The following is a 27,620-nucleotide window of genomic DNA, read 5'->3' on the forward strand; positions in this document are numbered from 1 at the left end:
ATTACAAAAACTTACCTCGGAGTACGAGTCGCTATTAAAGTCAGCAGAATACGGCCATCAGGCCACGTCGGGTGGTTACCCCGGGTCTGCGGAAAATGCTGATCTGAGAAACGGCAATCCAAAAGATGGTAAATTCATACGAGATATGCACAAGCGTATGGATGACATTGAGAAGAAGGTTAAAGAATCCGTTATTACTGAAAGGTAAGTCGCAGAGTCGTGCTTTAATTCTTGATTGTTATGACCAGTTTAGCAAAGGTTCGTTTGACAAATTGACTAGATCCTTTACAGTCTAATCTATCACAATATTTAAGAAAAGCTTTGCAAGATACGACCACTATACTGGTTCTTTCCTTCTTGCCTGCTTGCAATTCGAAAAAAAACGGAATTGCTTTCATTTTGTCGAGAAAAAGCTTCCATTATAGAGATCTTTGTATAGCTGACGTTCACGACAACCCTCTAACGGCAAACAGAAAAATTCATTTCGAATTTACAAAACAAATGCTAGATTTCTGAGGCCGGTGCCAAAATCTAATTTTAAATGTTATCTGAAATTAGCTGTTTGCTGTCCGCGGTTTGACATATTACATGGTTAAGCTAAAGGTCTCCTATATCAGGCTCTTGCGGACCATTTTGTGAATACTGCATCTTTATTTAATATGTATCCACCAATTAAGCGAGTTTCGTGTAATATTCTTGTAGATATCAAATCCACGCAGAGAAAGAGAATCTGATACAAGAGTTCAAAAATCTTCACACGACCCTCGCTCAGCATCAACGAATGCACGACTCGTATGCCAAGGACGTGGAGGCCAAGGACAACTTGATCAAACGATTGAAGTCGATCAAGGAGTCGCTGGAGAGTGAAGTGGATGGATTGAGACAGGAAATGCTGAAAGTCAAGGAGACGAGTGACCGCTACGTGAAGGAAAAACATGTTGATAATATGAAGTTTATTACCGCTAAGAGCAAGGTAAGCTTTAGGCGAAGTATTGACATACTGAATAATATCTCTCATAATATGACTCACTGATACTATACAAGGAAACCTAAACTAAACTAAGTTTATTTATACTGGATAGCTCTATCAGTTCTAAACTGTTCTTCCTAGAGGCCCAGTAAGGATAATCTCTTATTGATCCAGTGTTACTACAGGAGGAGACCTAAACTAAACTAAGTTTATTTATACTGGATAGCTCTATCAGTTCTAAACTGTTTTTCCTAGAGGTCCAGTAAGGATCATCTCTTATTGATCCAGTGTTACCACAGGAGGAAACCAAAAAATAAATTCAGACTTAGTAAATTAATCATTGGCATATTTGATTTCTTAGATCTCCAAACTCGAAGCAGAACTTGCGAACGAACGTAGACAGAAAGAATTTCTCTCAGTTCAGCTCAGCCAAGTTGAATCTCACAGCGGTCAGGACAAAGACCAGATCATTTTGCGCTTGGAAACACAACTTAAAGAGCATCGCACGCTTTGCGAGAAATATGAAAAAGAGAGCGTCACCAAGGAAACGGTTGTCTCTGAAATGCGCACGAAGTTGGCCACATTGGAAACGGAAGTGCGGAAATCCCGCGAGGATACACGGGTAAGGCTACTCTAAGAGGCGTGCGCCTATATTCTAAAAACTCACTCATCCGAACTCACTGAGTGAGAGATCTGAATCTTCTCATAACGTTTCCATGATGGTATCTTCAGTCGAATAAAAGCTTGAATTTCAGTGTTTTACCTTAAATCTTTCCTTAGCTTAAGAAAGAACTTCTTGACATTGATCAGAAATAACAAAATTTCTCTGTCACACTTGAGTGTGAATGTTAGTTAGCTCTTTGAATACCAGCGATAGACATGCTCGGGTATTAGTGGAAGACGGAGAGTTTCTACCTGCCCTACTGATTTCAAAAAGTTGATATTTTGAAGGATTATGTCATCGAACTCACATTATAATGTAGATTTCGTGCATTGTCACGGATACTCACAGGGCTTTTCAATTTATAGTATGAATTGAGCTAGAGTGTAGCTCTGGTTTACATGCTCGGGTAGTATTGAAAGACTGAGAGTTTCTACCTGCCCTACTGATTTCAAAAAGTTGATATTTTGAAGGATTATGTCATCGAACTCACATTATAATGTAGATTTCGTGCATTGTCACGGATACTCACGGGGCTTTTCAAATTCATCTTTTCGCGAAAGGTGGTCGTGGAGACGAACGTGGATACGAAGGAGCATTTGGCGATGAAAAGGGACCTTGATGCAGCAAGAGGACAAATACGAGAGCTGGAGAATTCCCAGGGAATTTTGAGAGAGAAGAAAGCTCGTTTGGAACAAGAGCTTGGAATAATGCAAGAGAAAGTTCGTCATCTTGAGAGCTCTGAACGTAGTCATACGTCAAAACTGACAGTGTTGGAGGACACGTGTAAAACTGCAAATATAGAAGTCACAAAGGTTAGACGATATCTAAATAGACTGCGTTTATCATCTCTGTGACTGAGCTAAGTGCATAGGTTAGAGTTTAGAGCATACTTCAAGTATAATGGAGATTTATGGCACCTTTCAGGTTAACGCATCGTACCAGACTCTCAAAGAACAAAAATCAAAAGCCGAGGAGGATCTTGTGACGGCAAATGTGAAACTAAACCAGCTGAAGACAGCCTACGATGCATTGAGAAAGGACAAGAAAGAATCCAAACATGAAGTGATCCAATTGCACAAGAAACTGACTTCTGTCGAACTATCGAAAGAAAGGTTGAACAACGAGCGTGTGGAAACACAACATCACGTCCAGGAAACGCAGAACAGACTCTTGAAAGTTGAGACTCAATGGAAGCGAAGCTCTCGAGAAAACGCAGAACTTAAAAGGCAAATTGAGGAAATAGGGACACAGCTCAAGAGCTGTAAAGACACCATTGATCTTCTCAACAGTCGCCTCGCCGATTCGCAAAGGGAGATTCAATTCACCAAAACGGAGTTGACGAGAAAAGATAAAATCATGGAGGAATCGAAATCTCAGTTTCTGTCACAAAAAGATGAACACGAGAAGCTATTGCGAGAGTATAACTCACTCATGGTCGAACTTCATACCAATGACAGAGAAAAAGTGAAGGTATGTCATTGTGAAGATATTTTATACCATTGCGAAAGATGAATCCTTGCAAGCTGAGAATTTCTTGAATGCATGGTGTCACTCGTATTCGGGGCCGGTTGTTAGAGAGACGTTTAGCTTAAACGGTGGATTTTAAGCCTTCCAGCTAAACGCCTTTCAAATCTGCACCTGCAAAATGAAAAAAAACAATGACCGATGAGATTAACTCTTCTTCTCTTAGAAGAACGATAGAAAAAGGTCTACTAACGTCTTAAAAGTATTTCCCTGGCAGTGTTTAACGGCTTTATTTGTTTATCTGTCTCAGGTTGAAAGTGGCCTTATTTCGTTGGGAAAGAAGCTTTCAGACTCAGAAACATTGCACGTAAAAGCAAAGAACACTCAACGGCGTTTTGAAGAGGACAACGAGAGGTTGAAGGAGCAAATACTGGAATTCAAAACAAAGTTTGCTTCGTTGCAACAGGAGAATAAAAGAGTGGAAAGCGAAGCTACCGAACAGAAAAGATCCGCCACCAAACTGACTGCAGATGTGGAACGATTGACTCATGAGATGAAATTGAAAGCAGATGAAGTAGAAGCTTTGAAGAGGTAAAGTTGGTTTAGACCTTATCAACGCCTGTACGGAATTTAGCCTAGCTACGTACAGAGTCTCAAAACCTAAACACAACGCTAATTAGTAGTTATCATTAAAACCTAAGAAAACAGAAATTAAAAATGCAAAACTTCATCATTGACCGCCATTTTCGATCTACCACAATCAATCCACAATTAGTTTCCTTTGTTTTCAGATCAGTGGAACAGCTCGAAGGAGAAAAGCGAGACGATACAAAGAAGGAAATTTCGTTGAAGGAAGAGCTGAGAAATGCTTTGAGATACAAAGAGGAAGCACTTGAGGCCGCGCGAACAATTGAAGGACTGAGAAGAAAAAGCGACCAACTTGTCAAGGATTTGAAAAAGAAGACTGGTCAAGTGGAGGCACTACAAGAGGAAACGACAATACTGCAGTTTGATCTGGACACTAAAGTTCGCGAAATTGCATCTAGGTAAGGAGATTTGTCATATTTCGGTCAGGAGATTCCTCTGCTCACCCAGGAGCGCTGATGCGAATATCTTTTGGGAGGGTAACTTGGAAGGACAGTTTATATATCTCATGAGGAATCAACTTCCTCTTGAGCATAAGAGAGTCAGTTGATTAAAAATGGGGAGACAACGCCCTCGAGATTTGTGGCAGACGTTTTGAGATTAGGGGCACTGGAACGTCGACTTTTTTATATAGCTTTATAGGACTAGACATCATCATCATCAATGATCATCGATCATCATCATCATAGATCATTATCGATGATAATCTTCGTTCATCACCGATTGATTACTATCGATAATCATTGTTCAAGATCAATGATTATCGATGACCATGATCGTCTTCATCGTCTTCATCATTCTCTTAATCATTATCATCACAATTTCTCTTCCACCAAGGTCTGGCGAAAGTGACAAGAACGTGGAAATACAGAAACGAGATTTAGAGCTGAACGAGACCAAGAAACAACTGGTGAAGGCCGATCTTCAAGCCCAGAAACGTTCCCAGCAGATTGTTGAGTGCAAGAAAGAGATCGCGACGCTTCAGTTGAAAATTGAAGAATTGGAAGAAGTGAAAACGAACTATCGCGAGAAGGAAAAGAAGTTGTTCAGAGATTTAGCAATGGTGACAGAGGAGTTGAACAGACGTGACGCAAAAATAGCGAAATTGAATGGAGAGATGGTGCGAAATGAGGATATGCTTGGGACAGCCGACACAAGGTTTGTATGTGTAGGTTGGAATGGAATGATTCAGTCGTTGAGGGAAAATGAAACAGGCGAATTAAATTACACGTTTAAATGGTAACACCACAAAATAATCTACGGTGTTCGTATTGTAGTGATAACCGATGGACGATGGCTGATAGCCTCTTGATTTGCCATGGTTTAAGTAGATGTGTTTAGGAACCATAGAATGAGACTTGACAAACTTGACATAGAATCAAACTTGACACAGCACATTCAGTATTCCATAGCCACATAGATGTCTTACCTAATGCGGAAAGTATCAGTACACAAATTCAAATGCCATCTAGGTATATTTCATAGCTAGTTTTGGTTTCTTGTTTATTGATTAAGTACGTCCACAAATTTCAATCTCTGGACTTTGCCGCAAGCGAATAAGCGCAAAAGTGTGGTCTTCAAACTTCATACTTTACCCAATGAGCTCGGAAATCCCGGATACAATCGCTATTTTATGTAAGTTCATGTATCAACGTCTTTCCCAATGCATTAGGTTATTGGACTTACAACAGCAGTTATCAGAGGCGAGGAAGAGGGTCACTGAGATTGAGGCATTCTCCGAAAGACTGAAAGGAGATCTCGCCGACGCCGAGGTGAAGTACTCCAACGAAGCAAAGAAACTGGAGACGAGCATCTCGAATCTGACATTGCAACGAGACATGTTACAACAGCAGCTGAAGGAGACCAGGATTGATTTGAAGAAGAGATTGGATGAGATTCAAGGTTTGCAGAAGACAGTCACCGACGGCGAGCTAAAGACTGAAAATCTTGGGAGTGATGCAAAGAAACTGCAGAATATAATAACGAGGTAAAAAAAATACTCGAGTGCGCATGCTATGCTCTTAACTAAACTCTTCGACCCTTGATCTTCGATTTAAATTAGTCGTCCAGTTGCGTTTCTCCTACTTCTAGATCAGCTGCCTTCTGCAAGATCTTTCTCTATCTATCTCCATCTGTCCCTATCTGTCCCGGTCTCATTCGTTATCTGTCCCTATCTGTCTCTATCTCCACCTTTAGTATATCTCGTTGAATCTATCTATGTGTGTTTATATCTATCTCCTTCTGTCTCTATTTATCCCTATCAGTCACCGTCTGTTTCCATGTGTCTCCACCGTCTGTCTTTTAACTATCCATTTCTCTAAATCCTTTTTTCTCGTCTGTCCACGTTCAGATATCTTTGTCTTTCTATCAGTATAGGCACGTTTCTCTATGTCCAGTCTATCTCTATTTGTCTCTGTCTATCCTCGCCTCTATTTTGAGTTATCTCCATCAATCTACCTATCACACTATCTGTATTTCTATCGGTCTCCATCCACATCTATCCGATCGTATCTCTATTAGTCTTAATCTCTCGTCTGTCCCTTTCTATATCTCTATAGCAGACAGCGACAGCGTTCTACCAATCTCTGTATAGATTCCCATCTGTTCTTATCTATCTTCCCCTACTCATCTAGGCTGAATGAAACACGCCAAGAAACTGATAATGAACTGAATGATTTGAGAAAAGAGGTCGCTGACTACAAGATAATACTGGATGCGAAAGATTGGAGGATTACTGATTTGGAAGGAGAACTCCAAGCGCACTCTTCAAAACAGACAGAATGGGAGACTACTTATCGTCAACTAGAAGCAGAAAAATCGACGATGCTCGAGTCCCAAGTGGATGCTGAAACTAAAACATCAGAGTTGAAAGCGAGTTATGAAGAAATGGAAAAGAATTTGAAGAAGGAAAATCAAGAAAGGTGCGTGAAGGTCACCACGTTGGAAGCACAGATCCAAAGCATGGAGAAACAGAAGGAGAGTTTGAGGAAGGAATTGCACGATACTAAAGAAGCTCTTCGACAGAGTAAACACGGATTTTCTGAGTTGCAGAAAGACTATATCGATCATCAAAAGAATTGTGACGGATTTCGGCAAGAGGTAAGATCGTTGTGTTTACTAGAACGGGGTTATCAGGGACCGCGGAGCGTTTTTCGTATTGCTGGGGCTCGGAACCGCGCACCTGCTAGGAAAGTCCGGGAAAATTTTGAAATATAGGCCTCTGAAATCGCCGCAAATGCCTCTCAATTTAAGGGTTAATGGAAAATAATAGATAGTATGTAAAGTTTCCAGCATGTTTGGCGCTCATAACAAACATTAAACAATATAACCTTGCTTTGGTTATGATGTCAAATATTTTGACATGGATAACCACGCTGTTTTAATGATCAAATGCTTGTCCTATGTAAAGTTTCCAGCATGTTTGGCGCTCATATACAAACATTAAACAATATAACCATGCTTTAGTTATGATGTCAAATATTTTATATGGATAACCACGCTGTTTTAATGGTCAAATGCTTGTCCTATGTAATGTTTCCAGCATGTTTGGCGCTCATATACAAACGTTAAACAATATAACCATGCTTTGGTTATGATGTCAAATATTTTGAAATGGATAACCACGCTGTTTTAATGGTCAAATGCTTGTCCATGCAATGTAAAGTTTCCAGCATGTTTGGCGGTCATATACAAACATTAAACAATATAACCATGCTTTGGTTATGATGTCAAATTTTTTGAAAAGGATAACCACGCTGTTTTAATGGTCAAATGCTTGTCCAATGTAAAGTTTCCAGCATGTTTGGCGGTCATATACAAACATTAAACAATATAACCATGCTTTGGTTATGATGTCAAATATTTTGACATGGATAACCACGCTGTTTTAATGGTCAAATGCTTGTCCAATGTAAAGTTTCCAGCATGTTTGGCGCTCATATACAAACATTAAACAATATAACCATGCTTTGGTTATGATGTCAAATTTTTTTTGAAATGGTTAACCACGCTGTTTTAATGGTCAAATGCTTGTCCTATGTAAAGTTTCCAGCATGTTTGGCGCTCATATACAAACATTAAACAATATAACCATGCTTTGGTTATGATGTCAAATATTTTGAAATGGATAACCATGCTGTTTTAATGGTCAAATGCTTGCTCTATATAAAGTTTCCAGCATTTTGGCGCTTGTATTGCTTGTAAATTCGAGCGAACTAAAAAATATTCGAAATTAAAGACTAATTACGGAAAAATTATTGGTGGGGCTAAAGCCCAGACAGCCACCCTGCTCCGCGGTCCCTGGTCATGCCAGAACGCGCTCATTTCTCATCTGAGATAAAATTATAATCAGGCAACTGCATACTGCAGGAATCAAACCAGAATCAAACCTCAGTCACAGAGATGAAAGACACATGTACTAACCACTGTGTTTGGTAGAGTCAAACTAGAAGCAATCTTCTAACATGTGACTGAGGTGAAATTATAATCACACAAGTGCATATTACAAAAATCAAACCTCAGTCACAGAGATGAAAGACACATGTACTAAGCACTGTGTTTGGTAGAGTCAAACTAGAAGCACTCTTCTCAAATGTTACTGAGGTTAAATTATAATCAGACAACTGCATATTAGAGAAATGAAACCTCAGTCACAGAGATGAAAGACACATGGACTAACCACTGTGTTTGGTAGAGTCAAACTAGAAGCACTCTTCTCAAATGTTACTGAGGTTAAATTTTAATAAAAGACACACGCAGAGTTCAGAATTGTTAAAATTGTTTCGTTTTCAAGTGTGAAACGCGAAACCATTGAACGCCTGGAATCGTCGGCCCAAGTTTTGGAAGTGAAAATCGAAACGCTTGCTGATGAACTCTCGCGAAACGAGACAGCCGGAGAATTGTTGAAGAAGCAAAAAGATACAGTCGACAAGGAACTCCGTGGCGCTGAGAGCAGAATCACGGAACTGGAAACTTTGATTTCGGACATTCAGAACGATAAAGAGAAAGTTCTCAAAGAGCACGAAACTTGTTTAGCGCAGTTGAACGACGCTGGTAGGGGCGAACATTCAGCAAAGGAGAAGATCTTGGACCTGGAATCAAGGTGCGAAGAGGCTTATGGTAAAATAGCTGATCTCGAAAAACAACTGGAGAATGCACGAGCGAAGCTGGCGCGATTCGAGGAACTGTTTGGCGAGAATAGAGACGAAATATCAAAGTTGGAAAAGGAATTGGCAACGGCGAAGGGGAATGTTGTCGAGCTTGAGTCCATCTGTGAAGTTCTGGAGCGGGAGAAAGATGAGTTAAAGCGACAGCTGGAGCATGCTGAGAAACAGGTGTGTAGCATATCGTATAATTCTCTGAGGACAAATATGCCTGGTTTACACATTTAGTCGTAAAGGCCCTGTCACACGGTGCAATTTTTCCTGCAACTTGCAATGCAATTCTACTTTTGAGAGATGTAAATTTAGTAACACCAAACTTTTGTGTTTATTATACTTCATGCATTTTCTTCTGCAAGACTCTTTACTAATTTACATCTCTTATAAGTAGAATTGCATTGCAAGTTGCAAGAAAAATTGCACCATGTAACAGGGCCTTTAGTGTCGTGAACATGTCAAGGTGGCTGATGTAATAGAATATTTCTATGTGTGGGTGCTGTCAACAATGACCGATTTGAATACAGAAATAAAGACGAATTTACATCCGGACTATTTCTCATCAGTGAAAATGACTTGTTAACACAGGAGCGGATCCAGACTGATGCGACTCATGCGATTGCATTAGTCAAAATTTCACAAACACAAAATATTAAATACGAATTTGGCGTAAATTGAGACTAGTCTAAATTAAGACACGATAAATAATAGTGATGAAGTAATATACCTGAATATGGTATTATCAACCTTGCCATGGTCGAATATACCTGTCGAATATACCGAAATATGGTAAATGATGAATATTACGTTTGTCACTGCACAAATTTGCTATCATTGCATCTAGAATTATCCTGTATCATTGAATAATTATTCTTCAGATGTGCTTCTTTTTATCAATGCATTCTGAATATTGTTCGGTTTATCGCATCTGGAAAGACACTTCAGAGTACAGTCTAGTGTATTTAGGTGCGAATATGATAGATCATTATTTCCCACAGGTCTCAGAGATGAAGAATTCTCGTAAAACATACGAAGATGAAAATGACCAGTTGTTGCAAGAAGTTAAGGACACTCGCAGCAAGGTTACGAAACTGGAAGGAATGCTTTCGACCATCACTCGGGAACGAAACGGGCTTAAACAACAACTGGAAGAATTCAAAGATAAACTGCTTCAAAGCAAAGAAGAAAATGGCGTGCTCGAGAGAAAGTATTCTGAAAATTTAAGGGTTTTGGAGAAGCTTAAAACCAACGAACGCTCGGCTGAGAAGACAAAAGAAGAGCTTCGTGGTAGAGTTACTCTGCTTCAAGACGAACTGGATTCAAGGTGAGAAATATTTTTGAGAATGATTTTATAACTTTTTGCATCATGGTTTAGTATATACCTAGTATGAATTGCTTATCTAAACGTTCAAAATGCAATATTCCTATAAATAGTTTGGAAGAGTAACCTCATTGAAGATAAACAATTTATTAGAAACGTATTTACCTAACCATGTTTACATCGAAAAACCTTTACGGCTGTATTCAAACACCTCACTCACGCGAACTCTCATTGAATGTGACATAGAAACTTTGCTCTTACTGATGAGAGAAAGTTATTTTTTTCTTAATCAATGGAAAGATTTGAGGTAAAATCAAGCTCTTATCCAAGTGGAAATACCGTCAAGGAAGCGTTTTGAGAAGATTGAGATCTCCCACTCAATGAGTTTGAGTGTGAGTGAGTTTTTGGTATACAGGCATTGCTCTCGTGAAATAATTGAAATGTTTTATTTACTCGAAGGTCGCAAGAGACAACGAAGTATCAGAACGAATTTGCCCGCGCGCAGGAAGAGAAGAAATACCTTCACGACGAGCTTCTCCTGTTCCAACAAAAACTACGAGAGTTTGAAATCAACGACACAACCTTACTGAAAGACAACGAAACTTTGAAAGACGAAGTCAGTTCGTTCTACCAGCGAGTCTCCGAGCTTCAAAGCAACTGTCGAAATATGGAAGAAGAGAATATCTTGCTTCAAAGGGATCTCAGTTTGTCCAAACAAAGAAATGAGAAACTCGAAGGTGAACTGCAAGAATTGAAGAAGAAGTCGTCGATATTAAGTTATGAGTTGGATGAAAAGAATGCAGACTTCAGTCGAGTGTCGAACGAGTTTGTCATCGTAAAATCGACCGTTGAGGAACAGTACAGCGCTTTACAGGTAATTTTTTTACTCTGAAGGAAAATATATATTCCCATCGCCGTTGTATTGAAATTTCCGAAGTTTATACAAACGATGTGACTGACGTGCGAGAGATCAAGTCTTTCCTTGAAACAAACTTAATATCGTTTACTACCAATAGGATTATGAGAAAAAGGTCAGCGATGAGGAAGATTTACTGGAAGGTCTTCAACGGGAGAAGTCTGAGATGGAATCACTTCTAAATACTGTCCGAGACGAATTGAATGTTAAGAAAGCTGAACTCAACCAATCACACGAAGATAACAAAGTACTTCAGGTACATTTGCCTTCAATTTTTGTTAACATGTAGATCGTTTCCTTCTCAAGTCGCACTGTGACTCTCGAAGTTTTGGCGGCAAAAATGAAGGTTCGGTATTATGTGAAAAAAAGTGGCAAAAGAAACTTCAAAAAGGGTCTGTCTTTGGGCGGGATCGTAGATTTCTGCTAGTCCAACAAATAAGGAATTTTCTAGCATGGTCTGCAGCAAAATAATGAACATAATTAAAAAATATAGTTTATAGTTGAGACAGCTGTTTATCGTTGAGAGTTAAGACAGTAGATTGTAGTTGAAACAGGAGTTTATCGTTCAGACAGCTGTTTATCGTCGAGAGTTGAGACATTAACCTATCGTTGAAACAGTAGTTTATCATTTAGACAGTAGTTTATCGTTGTTGGTTATTTTATGTCTAGGGTAATGTATCTTCCCTTACCGGCGAGGTGAACCATTTGAAATCAAGCCTTGACGCAACAGACAAGAAGAGATCAGAGCTGGACACAACCTTGAGATCGAAAGCTAAAGAGTACGCAAAGCTTGGTCGAGGTTTCAAACAGACCGTTTACAAACAAAAGGAATTGGAACAAAACCTTTCAGAAGTCTCGGCTAAGAAAGACGAGCTTGATTCAGAACTTAAAAACAGCCGCAAAAGAATCATTGAATTGGAACGAATAACAGCAAGCAAGATGGATGAACTGGAATCCATGGCACAGGATTTAAATGTGAAAGATGAGAGCGTTTCCATGCATAAAGGTAAACTGGAACTAGCCACACAATCGGAAACAAAAGCCAAGGATGAACTAATCTCGGCCCGAAATAGAATCACAGAACTTGAGAGTGACGTCGAAGGACTCGCTGAAGAGAAACGTGTTTTGCAAGACGAAGTGGAAAGGATGAACACAAGAATTCGCAAGCTCGAATCACAACTTGAGGTTAGCAGAGAGGAACGCAAGAGGCTTCAGGCCTCGCTCGAAGATGGACGGTTGAAATTGACCGCTCTTCGCGAGGAGTTCGTCGAAGCTTCCGGGAAACGCAAGGAGTCAGAATCGCAAAGCGAGAGGCTTAAAACTAGTTTAGGTAAGAAGGAGACGGACATCGAGGAGCTGAAGGCGAGAGTGATGCAGTTGAAAGAGTTGGTGGGAACCTTGACAGCGTCTGAGGCAAACTTGAAGCTTGCGTCTGATAAGTTGGAAGATGAGAATAAAGATTTGAACGCTGAAGTTGGAACTATGGAGCAGAGAATGGTGGATCTTGAAGGAACAGTGAGATCATTGCGGGATAATAATATGCAACTAGAGATCGAAGTCAATGCTACACGCAACAAAGTTGTAAGCTTTGAGGTAAGTTAAAACACGCATTTCTCTATCAGTTCTGAACTGTTCTTCATTTAAGATAATCTCTTATTGATCCAGTTTAAAGATCATATTTTATTGATCTTTTATTGATCCAGTCTTGCTACAGGAAGAAATCTAAACTAAACTATCTTTATTTATACTGGATAGCTCTATCAGTTCTAAACTGTTCTTCCTAGAAGTCCAGTAAGGATCATCTCTTATTGATCCAGTGTTACTATAGGAGGAAACGTGAACTAAACTAACTTTATTGAAACAGATAGCCTGTGATACAGTGATCGAATCGAACAATAGAAACTTTTCTCATATGAAATTCTTTTTCATTTCTTAGTCAACCATTGAAAAATTGAAGAAAGAGAAGGACGCGGTCAAGCGGAATCTTGATAGAACATCGCGAGAATTACAAGACAGCCAAAACACTGTTGCGAGGCTGGATGAAATACTGAAAGATCATGAATGTAAGATCTCTGAGAAGGAAGAGGATGGTAAACAAGCTGAGGCGAACTTGTTGAAGGTAAAACTGGAGAATGAGGAAATACAACGAAGGTTGGCTGAGTTGACAACAGAGCTCTCTGAAAAAACAAACAATTGCGAGGACAGTTTGAACCAGGTAAAACTAAAAGTGCTGTTTTATAATTGGATAGCTCTATCAGTTATAAACTGTTCTTCCTAGAAGTCTGGATAGCTCTATCAGTTCCAAATTGCTCTTCCTAAAGGTCCAGTAAGGATCATCTCTTATTGATCCAGTGTTACAACAGAAGGAAACCTAAACTAAACTAACTTTATTTATACTGGATAGCTCTATCAGTTCTAAATTGTTCTTCCTAGAGGTCCAGTAAGGATCATCTCTTATTGATCCAGTGTTACTACAGAAGGAAACCTAAACTAAACTAACTTTATTTATACTGGATAGCTCTATCAGTTCTAAACTGTTCTTCTTCTATTAGATTGATCAACTAAATGAACAGATTAGCGAGCGAGATAACACAAACAACGAGCTGAGATCGGAGACGCAGCGTTTGGAGAAAGACGTGGAACGTTTGACTTCGGACCTGAGTGAACACACCATCAAATACGACGAATTGGAAAAGCTTTTCCAGGCAACCACATCGAAAGTTAAAGACCTTGAATCGAAGTTGAGAACAAGCTTTGCAGAAAATGAGAAATACGAAACCGAGCGTCGCTCTTGGGTGGAAACTCAACGTGAGAAGGAAACCGCCAAATCAATGCTCGAACAAAAAGTTCTTCAGCTTGAGACGAAATTCAGGACGGCTGATTCGGAAAGAAAGGAGCTAAAAGGAAGAGTATTTGCGCTTCAGGATGAAATCTCCGACCTCGAATTTAAGCTTGAGAGCAAGACAAGCGAAGGTAATTCGTTGGAGGCACAGGTGAAGATACTGGGTGAAAAATACGAGAAATGCTTGGAAGAGAACTCTCGAATTAACAGCGAAGCTTCCGAGTTAAGACTCTCTCTTGAATCGAGCCAACGAGATCTGAAAGAACGCGATGAAGAAGTCAAGTATTTGACGGATATGAAAGCGAGGGTTGAAAATGAGATGATTTCCCTTAAGGAGAACATGTTTGCTGGCAAGGATTCTGGCAACAAAGAATCGCAGTTGCAAGAGAAGCTTCAGAGAGAGGTGTTGGACGCCCACAAGGCTGTCTCTGAGCTCGAGGTGCGCGTGAAGAAAGCGGAAACAAGTGAAAACAGGATGCGAGAGGAGCTGAGACGAAAGATGGAGAAAATGACAAGTTTGGAAGTCGAGTTGGATGAGGTAAAATACGCAGATCAAATGAAACAACAGATCTCTACAATTCAATTATGTTTTGCGCGCTGATTAAAGACTCTCTAAGCGCTCCTCTCCAGCTGAGTTGAGCATGAAAACAAAAGTTTAAATTCTAGTTTGAATAAATTTCTTTTACTGAAAAATTTGAGTTCATTCGGTTATCCATCTTTAGTTGCTTGAGGCTGGTTTTGGGGCCGTTTTCCCCCTAGCTTTTTCTTCGTGTTGGATGCCAAAGCATAGCTTTAGGACTTTACCATAGTCTACTTTCAAAACATTGTCAAATAGATTTAAAATTTCCCAAACTCACACTTCATACCCATCTTCAACTGTATTGCAATTTTTAGGTACTGGAAGAGAACGAAAGATTGGCGATAGTGATTGGCGAACTCAAACGTTCAACGGTAGATTACAAGAATCAGCTTGCAGGCGCTCGACGGGAGGTAAAGGACGTTTCGGGAAAGTTTGAAAAGGCAAAAGGAACATTGGAAGAGTCTACCACCGAGGTTGGTCGACTTAACGGCGAGTTGAACCGATTGGAGTCGGAAGTGACCGCCTTGCGCGAAAATAAGACGAGCAAAGAACGGGAAGTCACGAAGTTGACGCAAAAGGTTAGTACCAGTGGTGCGCTTTTATGCAGTACTATTATAAGTGTCTTGGCTCTTACAGCATGAACTGCAATAAAATCTGGAATGCTAACTACTATTTCAGTGTAATACTTGGTTGAAGCCAAAAATTGAAGCAAAAAACAGAAATTAAAAATTTCCTATTTGTTTTGATAGCTAGTTGAAGCATTTCAATCGTTTTTCTCAAAAGGTACAACAAATTGAAGAAGATCTAAGTGCGGCATCACAGAAGAAAAAACAGGCTGAAAAGTCTGCATTGGATCTGGAGGAGACAGCAAAATCCAGAGACACGGAAGTATCTTTCCTGAAGAGCAAGCTACATGATGTGGAAATGGCGCACGCCAGTTTGAAAGAGAAGCAGAAAGATTTAGAGCAGGATTGTATCGTTGTGAAGAGCAAGTATTCAAAGCTGGAAGCTCACTATGAAACCGTCCACGAAAAAAAGGTATTTGTTCTTGTTTTCGTTGGCTTTATGGTAATTTTCTACAGACTAGCAGATCACAATAGGAGATAGTAATAGTATATTATTAATAATACTAACTAGGTTTAAACCTACTAGGTTTAATGGACCGTTAAGCGAAGTAAAAAGTGAATTACACGTTGTATAAAAAAGTTATTCACAACTTTTAATACGAAAAAACTGCATTTAGAAAGTCGTATTTATGATCGCTATCAATGCTAACTTTATGGTTAAAACTCCTTCAAGTCGGTTACACGATGAATGTTTGTAATCTTTTTTGATCGATAAACATGCAAATTCTCCGCAACAATTAGTTTGCTCTTGTAGACAATTGTTTAAGTTGGGTCTTCATGGGACAAAATGGGATACATTCGGCCGTAGAGGACTTCTTAGTATTGACTAAGGGTAGTATTGAGACCAAGTTAAGATGGCTAATTGACAGGTTGGACCGGATATTGCGTATGTTGATGAACATGCCTTTATGATGTGTGGCTAGTCCGAAACAGTGGTCCGGAATTTCAAACTGCCAATCTTGTTGACTAATAGACCGTATGCATAATGACGTAACAAGCCGTGTTTCCCGCAGGGAGTTCTGGTCTTAGTAGTCACGGCGGGAAATTTTGAAGTTTGAATTTTTCGCCGTGACTGCTAAAACCAGAATTCCCTGCAGGCGTCACGGCTTCATACGTCATTATACATACGGTCTATTTACCTGCCAATTGCTAGGTTGTTGCCGAACGTGGAAGCGAAATGGTTAAGAAAGAATGCGAGGAATTGCGCGCAAACTTACAAAGCGCAGAGAAGGAGTTGGACGACGTTCGAGTGGAGTTAAGCTCGACTAAGAAGAAGGTTTCCACGTTAGCCAGGGAGAGTGTGGTCAAGGAGACAGCTGACCAGGATGAAGAAGAGGTAAAGAAGCTGCGGGCGCAGGTTACCGAACTCCTCGCCGAAGTGGATGACGGGAATAAGAAGGCAAAACAACAGGAAGTGACGTCAGAAAGATTGGCCAAAGATGCGGAACAAAAAACGAAGCAAATTGAGAAGATACGAGAAGAGAAGGATGCTTTGGTTGAGGAGAATAGCAAATTGCGTCAAGAGGTATATTTTTATTTGAAAATAAATTAATATTAGCTTAAACTAAACTAACTTTATTTACACTCGATAGCTCTATCAGTTCTAAACTGTTCTTCCTAGAGGTCCAGTAAGAATCATCTCTTATTGATCCAGTGTTACTACAGGAGGAAACCTAAACTAAACTAACTTGATTTACACTGGATACCTCTATCAGTTCTAAACTGTTCTTCCTAGAGGTCCAGTAAGGATCATCTCCTATTGATCCAGTGTTACTACAGGAGGAAACCTAAACTAAACTAACTTTATTTACACTGGATAGCCCTATCATTCTAAACTGTTCTTCCTGGAGGTTCAGTAAGGATCATCTCATGACTCTTATTTTAGATCAACATTGTCCAACTCTCAGCCAAAAATGTTCAAACTCGTTTCGAAGAGCGCGACCAGGAAGTGTTTGGAATGATGAAACGCCTTTCGGAATACGAACTCGAAGTCGGAGCTCTCAGAGATGAAAACGAAGACCTCAGTGAAGAATTAGACAAGTGTCAGAAAGATTTGGCCGACAATGACATCGAAATGCAGAGGATAAAGAAACAAAACGCTGCCGCAAAAGGTGAGCTTGAAGAGCTGACGGACCGAATGAATAAAACGAAAGATGAGATGACAAATCTGCAAAGGATTTTGGCAGAGAAAGACACCATCGTTGAAATGCAACGGAAGGAGCTCTTCGACAAAGACGCAGACGTTAAAACCTTGAAAACCGCGAAAAAGATTCTTGGAAAGGATGTGAATTCTACGAAAGAACAGCTGGTCGCTCACAAAGAACAGGTAACATCATTTTTCATGTTTGAACATGATACAGGACCGGTAGTTTGCATGAAAGAGCTTTTTTAAGACTATCGAAGACGGTAATTTACCTTCAATGTTGAAGGTTCACGATGGAAAACATCATCACCTGTTATCAAAATTTGAGCTGGTAGATGTAATAACTATGATCGCAGTTAATAGAATATACATGGTTTGGAGACTAAATAAAAATGCAATACAACTCATTAACTATGTTATTGTCCAGGTTTATGCCAAAAAATGGTTCTTTCTCGTCATGATCACTTGTCTATTGTATTTTAGCCAAATTTACCAAATGAAAGGCACTCGTCTTGCTAAGCTCCTCAACCTTGACTTGAAAAATGTGTTATAAGATTTCGGTTTATCTGTGCAAAATACAATAGACATGTGACGAGAAAGGAATAATTTTTTGCATAAATCTACCTCAACATAGTTAATCAGTTGTATTGTAGTTTTATGTCGTCTCCAAAGTCCAAACCATGTATATTCTATATAACTGTGCTATAATGGAATTTCAGTTGTTGAGGAATAGTTCTTACCAGTATTGCTTACCAATATTACCTAAGAGATATCGAGCATATTTTGCACAAAATAACAAATTTGCTGATCTTTTAGGTTGAGTTCCTCGAGCGTCAACACTATTCCGACAACATGTTACTCCAGGATAAAGAGGCGAAGGTATCAGAACTGGAATACTCAATGCAAATGATGAAACAGGAAAATGATCGGTTACAACAAGAGATTTTGAAACTTAAAGATTTGATAAGCGAACTTCGAGGCAAGAATCAGAAACTTCAACAAGACTACGAAGGATCACAACGAGAGGTTCAGCTGGTGCAACAGAAGTTGGTGAAGATTGAAACGAAATATGAAAGTTTGGAGGAAACAAGAGTGAAACAGGTTCGATTATATTTGAAAGGTTGTAATGACACGCTTTTGATATGGTGGCTCACATGAAGGGTTCTTGTATATCAGAATCGTAGCGTGTCTTTTTAGAAATGTAACTTGTTGAAATAAATTTAAGTTAGACCTCTAGGAAGAACGTTTAGAACTGTAGAGCTATCCAGTATAAATAAGTCAGTTTGTTTAGGTTTCCTCCTGTAGTAACACTGGATCAATAAGAGATGATCCTTACTGGACCTCTAGGAAGAACAGTTTAGAACTGATAGAGCTATCAAGTATAATAAAGTTAGTTTAGTTTAGGTTTCCTCCTGTAGTAACACTGGATCAATAAGAGATGATCCTTACTGGACCTCTAGGAAGAACAGTTTAGCATTGAAAGAGCTATCCAACTGAAGAATCCTTCTGAGAACAGTGTTTACATTCTGTTTCCATATTTTATTTCATCAGGTCACGGAGCTGAACGAAATGAGACATAAAAACTCGGAAGTTAAGATCCTTCTTGATTCTACGGAAAAGGAAAAATCCAGATTGATGCAAGAAATCACTGATTCACGCGCTCAAAATGAACAAATAAAATCCTCGTTGGACGCGACGGTCAAAGCGAAAAGCAAGTCAAGCGAGGAACAAGATATCGCCAGCAGAAAATACGTTGAGCTCAAAGGCACTCTGGAAACAACGAAGGATGAGAGAAACGAATTTGAATCGAAATTTTTGGAAATGCAGGCAAAGACTTCAAGTCTCGAGAAAGAGTTGGCGAAATCTCGGAAAGACAAGGATGCAGTTGAGAAGGAAATGTTTGTTCTACGAAATAAGATGACCGAGCTTCAACTGTATCTCAAAGACAGCGAGAACAGAGAACGCATCGCAGCAGAAGAGCTGGCAAGTGTTCGACAAAACGTGACACGGGTTGAACGAGAGTTGGCGCAGTTTCGTAACAAGGCAACGCGGCTCGAAGCAACCTTGAAGACCAGCAACGAACGATCTCAACACCTTTCAGACGAGATGGTCGACACGGAAAAAGAATGCGCAAAACTTCATCAGGTTAGATAGATATTTTCAATAATCAATCTATAAAGGGCCACTCAGGAAGGAAGAGGGGAAAGGGATGTGGGAAAGGGAAAGTGGGTAGTTTGTCACCGGCCCCAAACCGAATTCGGATAAGTGAAATAATGAATGCGTACATCGAATAAAAGATGAAAAAGATGGGGTATTCACTCTGTCCATTGTGGATCATTCCAAACCTTGAATTTTGGCTTGGCTCGTAAGGTCCTGTTGGTGACGATACAAAAGGTTTTATCCATGCAGCATTTTCCCTTTTTTTTCATTGACTATACAATTCCATTTCGGAAAGTGTCGAATTAAACATAGATAACTTCTCCAATGACCTTGTGAAACCAGGGGAAATAGAGATAGCTTTGTTTTCATCTTAGAAACGGTTTCGAAGTTTTCGAAGATATATTCCTGAAACGTAAATATGCTGAGAAGGAATTTTGATTTTCAGGTCATCGACGGTAATCGGGAAGAGATGGAAAAACAGAGACAAGAGCTGACTGAGTGTTATAAAAAGATCTCCGAACTCGAAGCTGCTTACGAGAGCTACGTCAACACACGTAACGAGCTACAGAAGGAACTGCTACATGCAAACCAGAAATCAAATGAGATGGAAGACGAAGTTCAGACGACGCTTAAAGCCATCGCTCAAGTCAACGGGCTGTTAGAAGAATCTCAGAGCAAGAATGAACAATATAAAATTCAGGTGAGAGGAAGCAGATTGATATGCATTCAGCATTTGCAAACAGCCGATAATGTTTTGTAAACAAGTAAGCCGTATAGTCCGTTTTTCTTTGCCAAGATTTCAATTTCCATCGTGTCGACTAGGATGGCTTTATTATTAACCGTGCAATTAACTTGCAATTTATCCATTTAGGTGCGACAACTACAAGAACGAATTTTGGAGAAGCAACGATCTTGCGATGTGTTGTTCTCAGAAAAAGCAGAAATGATGGGCAAAGTCGATTCACTTGAGGAAGAAGCTGTGAGATTTGAAAGAGAAATTAGCATTCTGAAACACGAGGTGAGAATTTGGCAGGATGGAATTAGAAATACTCTTAATTCTCATATGGGTATCGTTTGAGCCAATCTCTGATTTTCTAGATTTCCACAACGAAAGTCGACTACGAGAGTTTATTGTCGGAGAAGACGAGCTTGGAGGAAAGCGTCATTCAGCTGAACTTGATCGTCAAGGAACACGAGAACGAGAAGGAAGAAATTAGAAAAGAAAATGAAGTACTAAGCAAGGATATGACCGCTGTAAAGAATGATTTATCGACGCTTCAAACCTCTCTCGAGTCCAATGTCATTACGAAGAGTACCGTGGAGGAGGTAAATGAATTGTAATCATAGTTCAAAGGCTAGGAATCGATGCGGCAAACATTGCAAACCTTTTAACACTACCTTAAGCTAACTAGGTTTTCTAAAATCTCGTCCAACTTCCTTGTGTTAGGTTGCTAGTTCAAACAATGAGATGGATCTATTCACCATGATGGAGTTGGAAGAACTGCGTTCGGAACGCGCAAAGTTGCAAAAGGAATTGGCGTCTTTGAAACAACAAGTTCGTGAAGACGAGCAACTCAAAACACAACGTGACCAACTCGAGACGGCACTGGCCGAGTCCACAGCGAAAAGCACCGAATTAGAGACGACGCTTTCCGACCTGGAACGAGAGAAGAACATCGCGTTGAAGAATTTGGAGCAAAGTTCCATCAAAGTCAATGAATGTGAAACCAATATGGAAACACTTCGTGATGATTGCGCTGAGGTGAAAAATGATTTGATATCAGCCGAGCAACGAATTTCCGAGCTGGAAGCACTACTCCAAGTTTCTCAGAATCGCGCAGATGAGTTGGAACGTGATTTCGTCGCCACAAGAGAGCGTAATGTCCACCTGGAGACTGGGTACAAAAGAATCCAGGACATCGAATCCGGGCTGCGCGAGGAGATTGTGAGTCTGCACAAAAGAGTGACCGTTTCCGAGAAAGAACTGGCGGAGAAACGAGATCAGATGGAGGCGTGGGAACGAGCCCGGGAGGAGGATTCTGGAAAGTTTCAGACGTTAAGGAAGGATTATGAAGATGTCTCCAGAGAGTTGGCAGGAATGAAGTCGGTGAAGAGTTTGGATTCTAATCAAGTGAGTAACGAGTTTAGAACTGATAAAGCTAATTATAATTCAATAAAGTTAGTTTAGTTTAGGTTTCCTCCTGTAGTAACACTGGATCAATAAGAGATGATCCTTACTGGACCTCTAGGAAGAACAGTTTAGAACTGATAGAGCTATCCAGTATAAATAAAGTTAGTTTAGTTTAGGTTTCTTTTTGTAGTAACACTGAATCAATAAGAGATGATTCTTACTGGAACTCTAGAAAGAACAGTTTAGAACTGATAGATCCATATCTCCATCCACAAATGAAGATTTGCACCTGTAGTGGCAACATCAGAAGCATTACCGGACTTTTAAAAGGAAATTTCTACGAAAAGAACCGTAACGAATATACTAATGAATTGATCTAACTTTTAAAGGTTGACCAACTACAACAACGTTTGATGTCAATGGAAAGGAAACTTTCCGACAAGGAACAAGGAATGAAGGATCTGAATGTAGATAACTCGCAAAAGCAGTTCGAGCTTGACAGAATGAAAGCAAAGATCTTTCAACTACAATTAGAGATAACAAATATCTCTCAGGAAAAAACTACGTTGATTGCTCAGTTTGAAGAAAGCAAAAGAAAGTACAAACAAGACTTGTCCATTTCTTCCAGCAAAGACGTGCAGTTGAAGGAAGTCACAACAAAGATAGAGACGTACAGGTTTGAACTTTATTAATGTATTGCTGGATATGTACCGGATAGCTCTATCAGTTCTAAACTGTTCTTCCTAGAGGTCCAGTAAGGATCATCTCTTATTGATCCAGTGTTACAACAGGAAGAAAGCTAAACTAAACTAACTTTATTCATACTGGATAGCTCTTTCAGTTCTAAACTGTTCTTTCTAGAGATCCAGTAAGGATCATCTCTTATTGATCCAGTGTTACAACAGGAGGAAACCTAAACTAAACTAACTTTAGTTGTATTCACTTAATAAATTAATTCCAAACATGATATAATTCTCCTCTTCTTTTCTAGGCTAGAAATAATTGAGAAAACAAAGATGATAGAGACACTACGCAACGAAAAAGTATCGGTTGAAACTAAACTTCGTACAACCATCCAGAACTATGATAAGTTACAAAGCGAAATCACAATACTACGAAAGGCCGAAGAAGACTCCGAAAGGTATATGTAGTTTTATATTGAACTTTTGTATAAAAATGAAAAATAAAAGGCGTATAACCAATACATCCTATCTTAAAAACGTGAATTAAGGCTACATTAATATATGTGTTTGTCCGCATGAATAAATTATATCCATTTTGAATCTACAGGCTTTTGGCAAGCAACGAGGCAAAGAACAAGAATCTTGAAAAGGAGTTGCAAGCTGTTCGTGAAGAAAACGATGAGATTAGAAATAAGATGATTGAAGCTCACAAAAACGTCTGCAGCCTCACAGAAAGTTCGTCCGACTCTGAAAAAGAGAACGTAAGAATGAAACAAGAGCTGGCTCAACTGCAGAAGAGAGTCTCCGAACTTGAGCGAGAATGTCGAGAACATATCTCGAAATGCGACAAGCTGTTGGAGGAAAACAAAAGCATGAATGACGAGATTTTGAACTCCAGGAAGAAAAAAGAGGATGCTGAGAATGATTTGAAAGCTTCAAAACAAGAATTTGGCGAATTGAAAGCTAAAGTGCAAGAGCTCGAAGGTTTGTGTTCAATTTTCGGCATTATTTGTACCGAAAGGTCATTTAAAGGTCTGGAGCTTTGTTTTCCTTGGATAGCTCTATCAGTTCTAAACTGTTCTTCCTAGAGGTCCAGTAAGGATCATCTCTTATTGATCCAGTGTTACTACAGGAGAAAACCTAAACTAAACTAAATTTATTTATACTGGATAGCTCTATCAGTTCTAAACTGTTCTTCTTAGAGGTCCAGTAAGAATCATCTCTTATTGATCCAGTGTTACTACAGGAGGAAACCTAAACTAAACTAACTTTATTTATACTGGATAGCTCTATCAGTTCTAAACTGTTCTTCCAAGAGGTCCAGTGAAGATAGATTTTCTTTATTTAAAGGTGCTATGACCACAGAGCACAGTCGAGGAAACGCGATGAAAAATGACTTAGATACTTGGCAAAAGAAGGCGACAGAAGCGCAAAAGAACTTTGAGAATTCATCAAAACGAAACAAGGAATTCGATCAGGAAATATCCGAACTTAAACAACAGTTAACCCAGATGAAATATCAAATTGAGGCTTTGGAAATTGAGAAGAAAGATAAGCTACAGTTACAAGAGAAGTTGAGCTCGTCCGAAGCGAAGTATAAAGAATTGGTGAAGCGAAACGAGAGAGACCAAGGCGAATTCTCGAGCGTGGAACACCTCAACGAAACTTTGAAAGAAGAGAATCTTCAATTGCACGTAGATCTTGGCAGAGAAAAAGAAGAAAAATCCAATTTGGAATTAAAGGTAGGTTCGGTTGGCTCTCCAAAATGTTTTACATGGCTGGATGCTAGAGAATTTTGCTAAGCCAGTTATTTTGCAAATTGCTTGGTGGATTTTAGAACAATTAAATGGCCGCTTTGCTATAACTTGCTAAGACAGTTCAAAAGGAAAATTTAAATTTACTTGAATAAGTTGTACTTTCTGAGAAATGTTTAGTTTTGTAGCATTGCTGCTCTCTAGAATAGCTTGCATCTTTGGAAGGAAATATAACTAAACCTTTTGTCTTTGTAGATAACTGTCAAAGAAGCGGAACTCCGAGAAATGGCCGTCCAACTGAACGTCCTCACGCAGGAAGTCGAGAAGATGAAATCGCAAGCTGGCAACGAAAAGGGGGAACGAGACTCGCTCGAACATGAATACGGCGCTTTGAAAATTGAAAATGGAAAGTTAGAACATGAATTGAAAGAGACAAATGAGACAATCGACTCCTTGAAACGGAGGTTGGACTTGATGACGCAAAACTACGAGAATGAGATGAAACAACTTGAAATATTGCGAGCAGAAGAGACGGAAAACAAACAAACAATTGAGAGGTAATTGACCGTTTTCACTTTATAACAAAGACGTCATTGATATATTCTGACTCGATTGCGTCAGCTGACGTGATTGACATATTCTTTTGTATGCATAAGGAATAAAACCAAGTGGTCTTACTGAGTGTATATAAGAGAATATGTAAATCAGTTTGTATTGTGAAAGTTGTGAATCAAAGTAGTCGGACTGGTCGATGTGATTCCATGAGAGTTGGTTAGATAAGACAAGAGTCATATTTTTAATTCAGGATAAGCTAAAATACATCTCAGCCTGCGGTCTAAGATATAATTCAGCCGCTTAATAAAAATATTCATTTCTACTGGAAACAGACAGCAAACTATACACCGTAATATCCCTATTGAAGTTTTTAGACATAGCTATATACTCACTGCATATATGAACTGGTACGAGATCTTATCTGCTGAGATACTCAGTCAGAAAGCAGCCAGCAATACAGTGAGAATTTGTGGTGAGAATCTAATATAGTTTTGCACATTAAAATTCTAAAAATTTCGCCTGTATTCTAAAGGCCCATTTATACTATGCGATTGGTCGTATAGGATTCATACCCTGGCGTATGTGAACGTATGAACACACGTGTAAATGTGACACTTTAAATACTAACCTGAACAAAATTGAATGAAGATTGTGTCATAGGCACTCTTTTGCATTCGTCAGAATGATAATTGCATACAACTTATCGCGTAGTCTAAATTGGCCTTAAAACAATTATACCATTTGCTCACGTCATATGGCTGTTGGCCAACTATAGTAATTGCAATTGCCCTCGCTTCGTTGGCTCTCAGCCATGGACTCTCAGCTCATATAGGACTTGAGCTCATGGTTTTAAAATATCTTTTCTGAATTGTGCAACCATAGGTTGCAGAAGGCAAACAGCAAGGAAGCTCGGCAACGCAAAGCTGTTGAATACGAGCTGAAGTTGGTTCTGGAAAAACACTCCGATTTGGAAGAGCTTCACAAGAAATGCGAGATTGAAAAGAAATCTTTAAGAGATGAAGTTATGGAGAGGACACGCGGTGGTGATGAGGGATATAAGACGATGGAGTTTATTGTTGGGAAAGAAAAACAAGAGCTTGAGTACCAACTGCAAGATGTAAGATTCATATGTCGCTGTTAACTAGCTGATCCTTACTGGACTTCTAGGATTTAGAACTGATAGAGCTATCTAGTATAAATAAAGTTAGTTTAGTTTAGGTTTCCTCCTGTAGTAACACTGGATCAATAAGAGATGAACCTTACTGGACCTCTAGGAAGAACAATTTAGAATTGATAGAGCTATCCAGTATAAATAAAGTTAGTTTAGTTTAGGTTTCCTCCTGTAGTAAATAACTGGATCAATCAGACATTGATCAATGATCCTTACTAGACCCCTAGGAAGAACTGTACATATCTCGAAGTTATAGAGCTATCCACCGAAAGAAAACTTAGTTTATAAAAACTTGATGTCCTATCCAAGCATTTACCGTCACTTTTTTATTTCCATACTAGCTTAAAGAGAAGTTAGCTAAAGTTGAGTCAGACGGTGTTGATGCGAAGACTGGGGAGAGTGAACTGACGGCTGAAGTTGAGAACGCGAAGGTGGAAATTTCAACATTAAAAGTAGAGTTGGACACTGTGAAAAGAGAAAGAACGACATTGGAAATTGAAGTGAAGAAATACAAGGAAATTGAAGCGTCCAAGAACGAAGAAATTAGCACGCTACAAAACCATGTGTCGACCTTAGAAATGGAAGTTAAAGTGATTAAGAAAGATTTGTCCGATAGTCAGAGATCATACCGTGAGCTCCTGCTGAAGTTTGAGCCAGAACAGAAACCAGGAGTCGCTAGGAGCACATTGGAGCTGCCACTCGGCGTCAAAACCAGAGAAACATCGACTACACAAATTGCCATCACCAAGACGAGCGCGCAATCCACGTCTTCAAGTTCGTATGACGTCACTAGTCCCAGTTCCCCACGGATGACTTCGCAGTTGACGATCGGTCCCAAACGAGGCTCGAAGTCTACGTCGCCCTCTAGTCCCAGGATGATATCTCCCGCCTCTCCCAGGAGCGCTGGAACTAATTCACCGACATTTGGCGTGCAATCAAAATTTGGGTAAGAAGATTTCTAATATTGTTATTCCTGGTTGACGCACCATAGTTTTTTGGGCATGTACCCTGTGCATCCCTTCCCCACTCCTACTCCCCCTCAGTGACATTAACAATTGAGAAATTCATTGAACAGGTTCAAGCAGGATTCGAGAAGGGAACGAAAGCGTACGACCAGTAGCGAAGTGACAATGTTGGAGATCGAACACAGGTCGAAGACTCCCGAGTCCGAGACGATGATCATCTCACCTAAAAGTCCGACAAAAAGTCCGAGCAAACAAGTCTCAATGATGAGCATGAACGTCGGGGAGACACGGGATGCGACCGCTCTCGAGATGACAGTCGCGCGGGACGAGAAACAGGGTGAGTTCGAGATTGCGGGCTTGGACGCCCAACGCAAACGGCGGCAAGAAAGAAAAGTAAGGTTGAACCAGATAAGTAAACGACCGCCAATAGAATGAGTTGGCAGCATTTACTTTTTTAAACTTTAGCAAAACGTAAAGATATACGCACTCATTATTCAATCTTGTTATTTCAAACATACACTAGAACTTTGCAAAATACACGATATCTAATCAATAATATTTTTAAAATAACATGCACGCATTGTCACAGACACAAAGAACTGTAAGATATAAATAATGCACTTTTTTGTAAATATATTTACGCGGATCTAATCAATGTTATTAGTTATGACTGAATTACACTTATAAATATTCCTGAAGATTTGCATATTTTAGTAATTTTACGCAAGCTCGCAAGCCAAAGCGAATAGCCTGGGAACGGATTTGTATTTTTTGTAGTCAGTCTTTGTACTAGCGTTTGTAATATCATGAAAAATATGTTATCAAGTCTTAGTACAGATCAGTTCACTGGTACAGATCAGCGATATATATATAT

General features: G+C 39.5%; 1 protein-coding gene across 1 annotated transcript; it reads left to right on the top strand.

Moving 5' to 3' along the window:
- The first annotated feature begins 187 nt into the window (after positions 1 to 187).
- Positions 188 to 27,432, top strand: LOC114540987 (golgin subfamily B member 1-like). Its single transcript, XM_028560978.1, has 36 exons — positions 188 to 204; positions 703 to 973; positions 1,332 to 1,592; positions 2,195 to 2,446; positions 2,559 to 3,104; positions 3,409 to 3,689; positions 3,890 to 4,144; positions 4,581 to 4,901; positions 5,416 to 5,730; positions 6,377 to 6,842; positions 8,377 to 8,432; positions 8,536 to 9,076; positions 9,898 to 10,223; positions 10,680 to 11,094; positions 11,237 to 11,392; positions 11,806 to 12,729; positions 13,073 to 13,351; positions 13,689 to 14,516; positions 14,873 to 15,136; positions 15,342 to 15,596; positions 16,338 to 16,709; positions 17,070 to 17,510; positions 18,144 to 18,428; positions 18,879 to 19,472; positions 19,933 to 20,187; positions 20,359 to 20,505; positions 20,586 to 20,813; positions 20,935 to 21,618; positions 22,008 to 22,294; positions 22,610 to 22,759; positions 22,909 to 23,285; positions 23,652 to 24,043; positions 24,311 to 24,612; positions 25,493 to 25,727; positions 26,123 to 26,727; positions 26,857 to 27,432. Exons 2-36 carry the CDS (start codon positions 782 to 784, stop codon positions 27,179 to 27,181), a joined length of 12,612 nt encoding a protein of 4,203 aa, XP_028416779.1. The 5' UTR covers positions 188 to 204; positions 703 to 781; the 3' UTR covers positions 27,182 to 27,432.
- Positions 27,433 to 27,620: the final 188 nt, after the last annotated feature.

The sequence above is a fragment of the Dendronephthya gigantea genome, unplaced genomic scaffold (assembly GCF_004324835.1).
Source record: "Dendronephthya gigantea isolate DGI-Jeju-01 unplaced genomic scaffold, DenGig_1.0 000259F, whole genome shotgun sequence".
NCBI classification, from domain to species: domain Eukaryota; kingdom Metazoa; phylum Cnidaria; class Anthozoa; order Malacalcyonacea; family Nephtheidae; genus Dendronephthya; species Dendronephthya gigantea.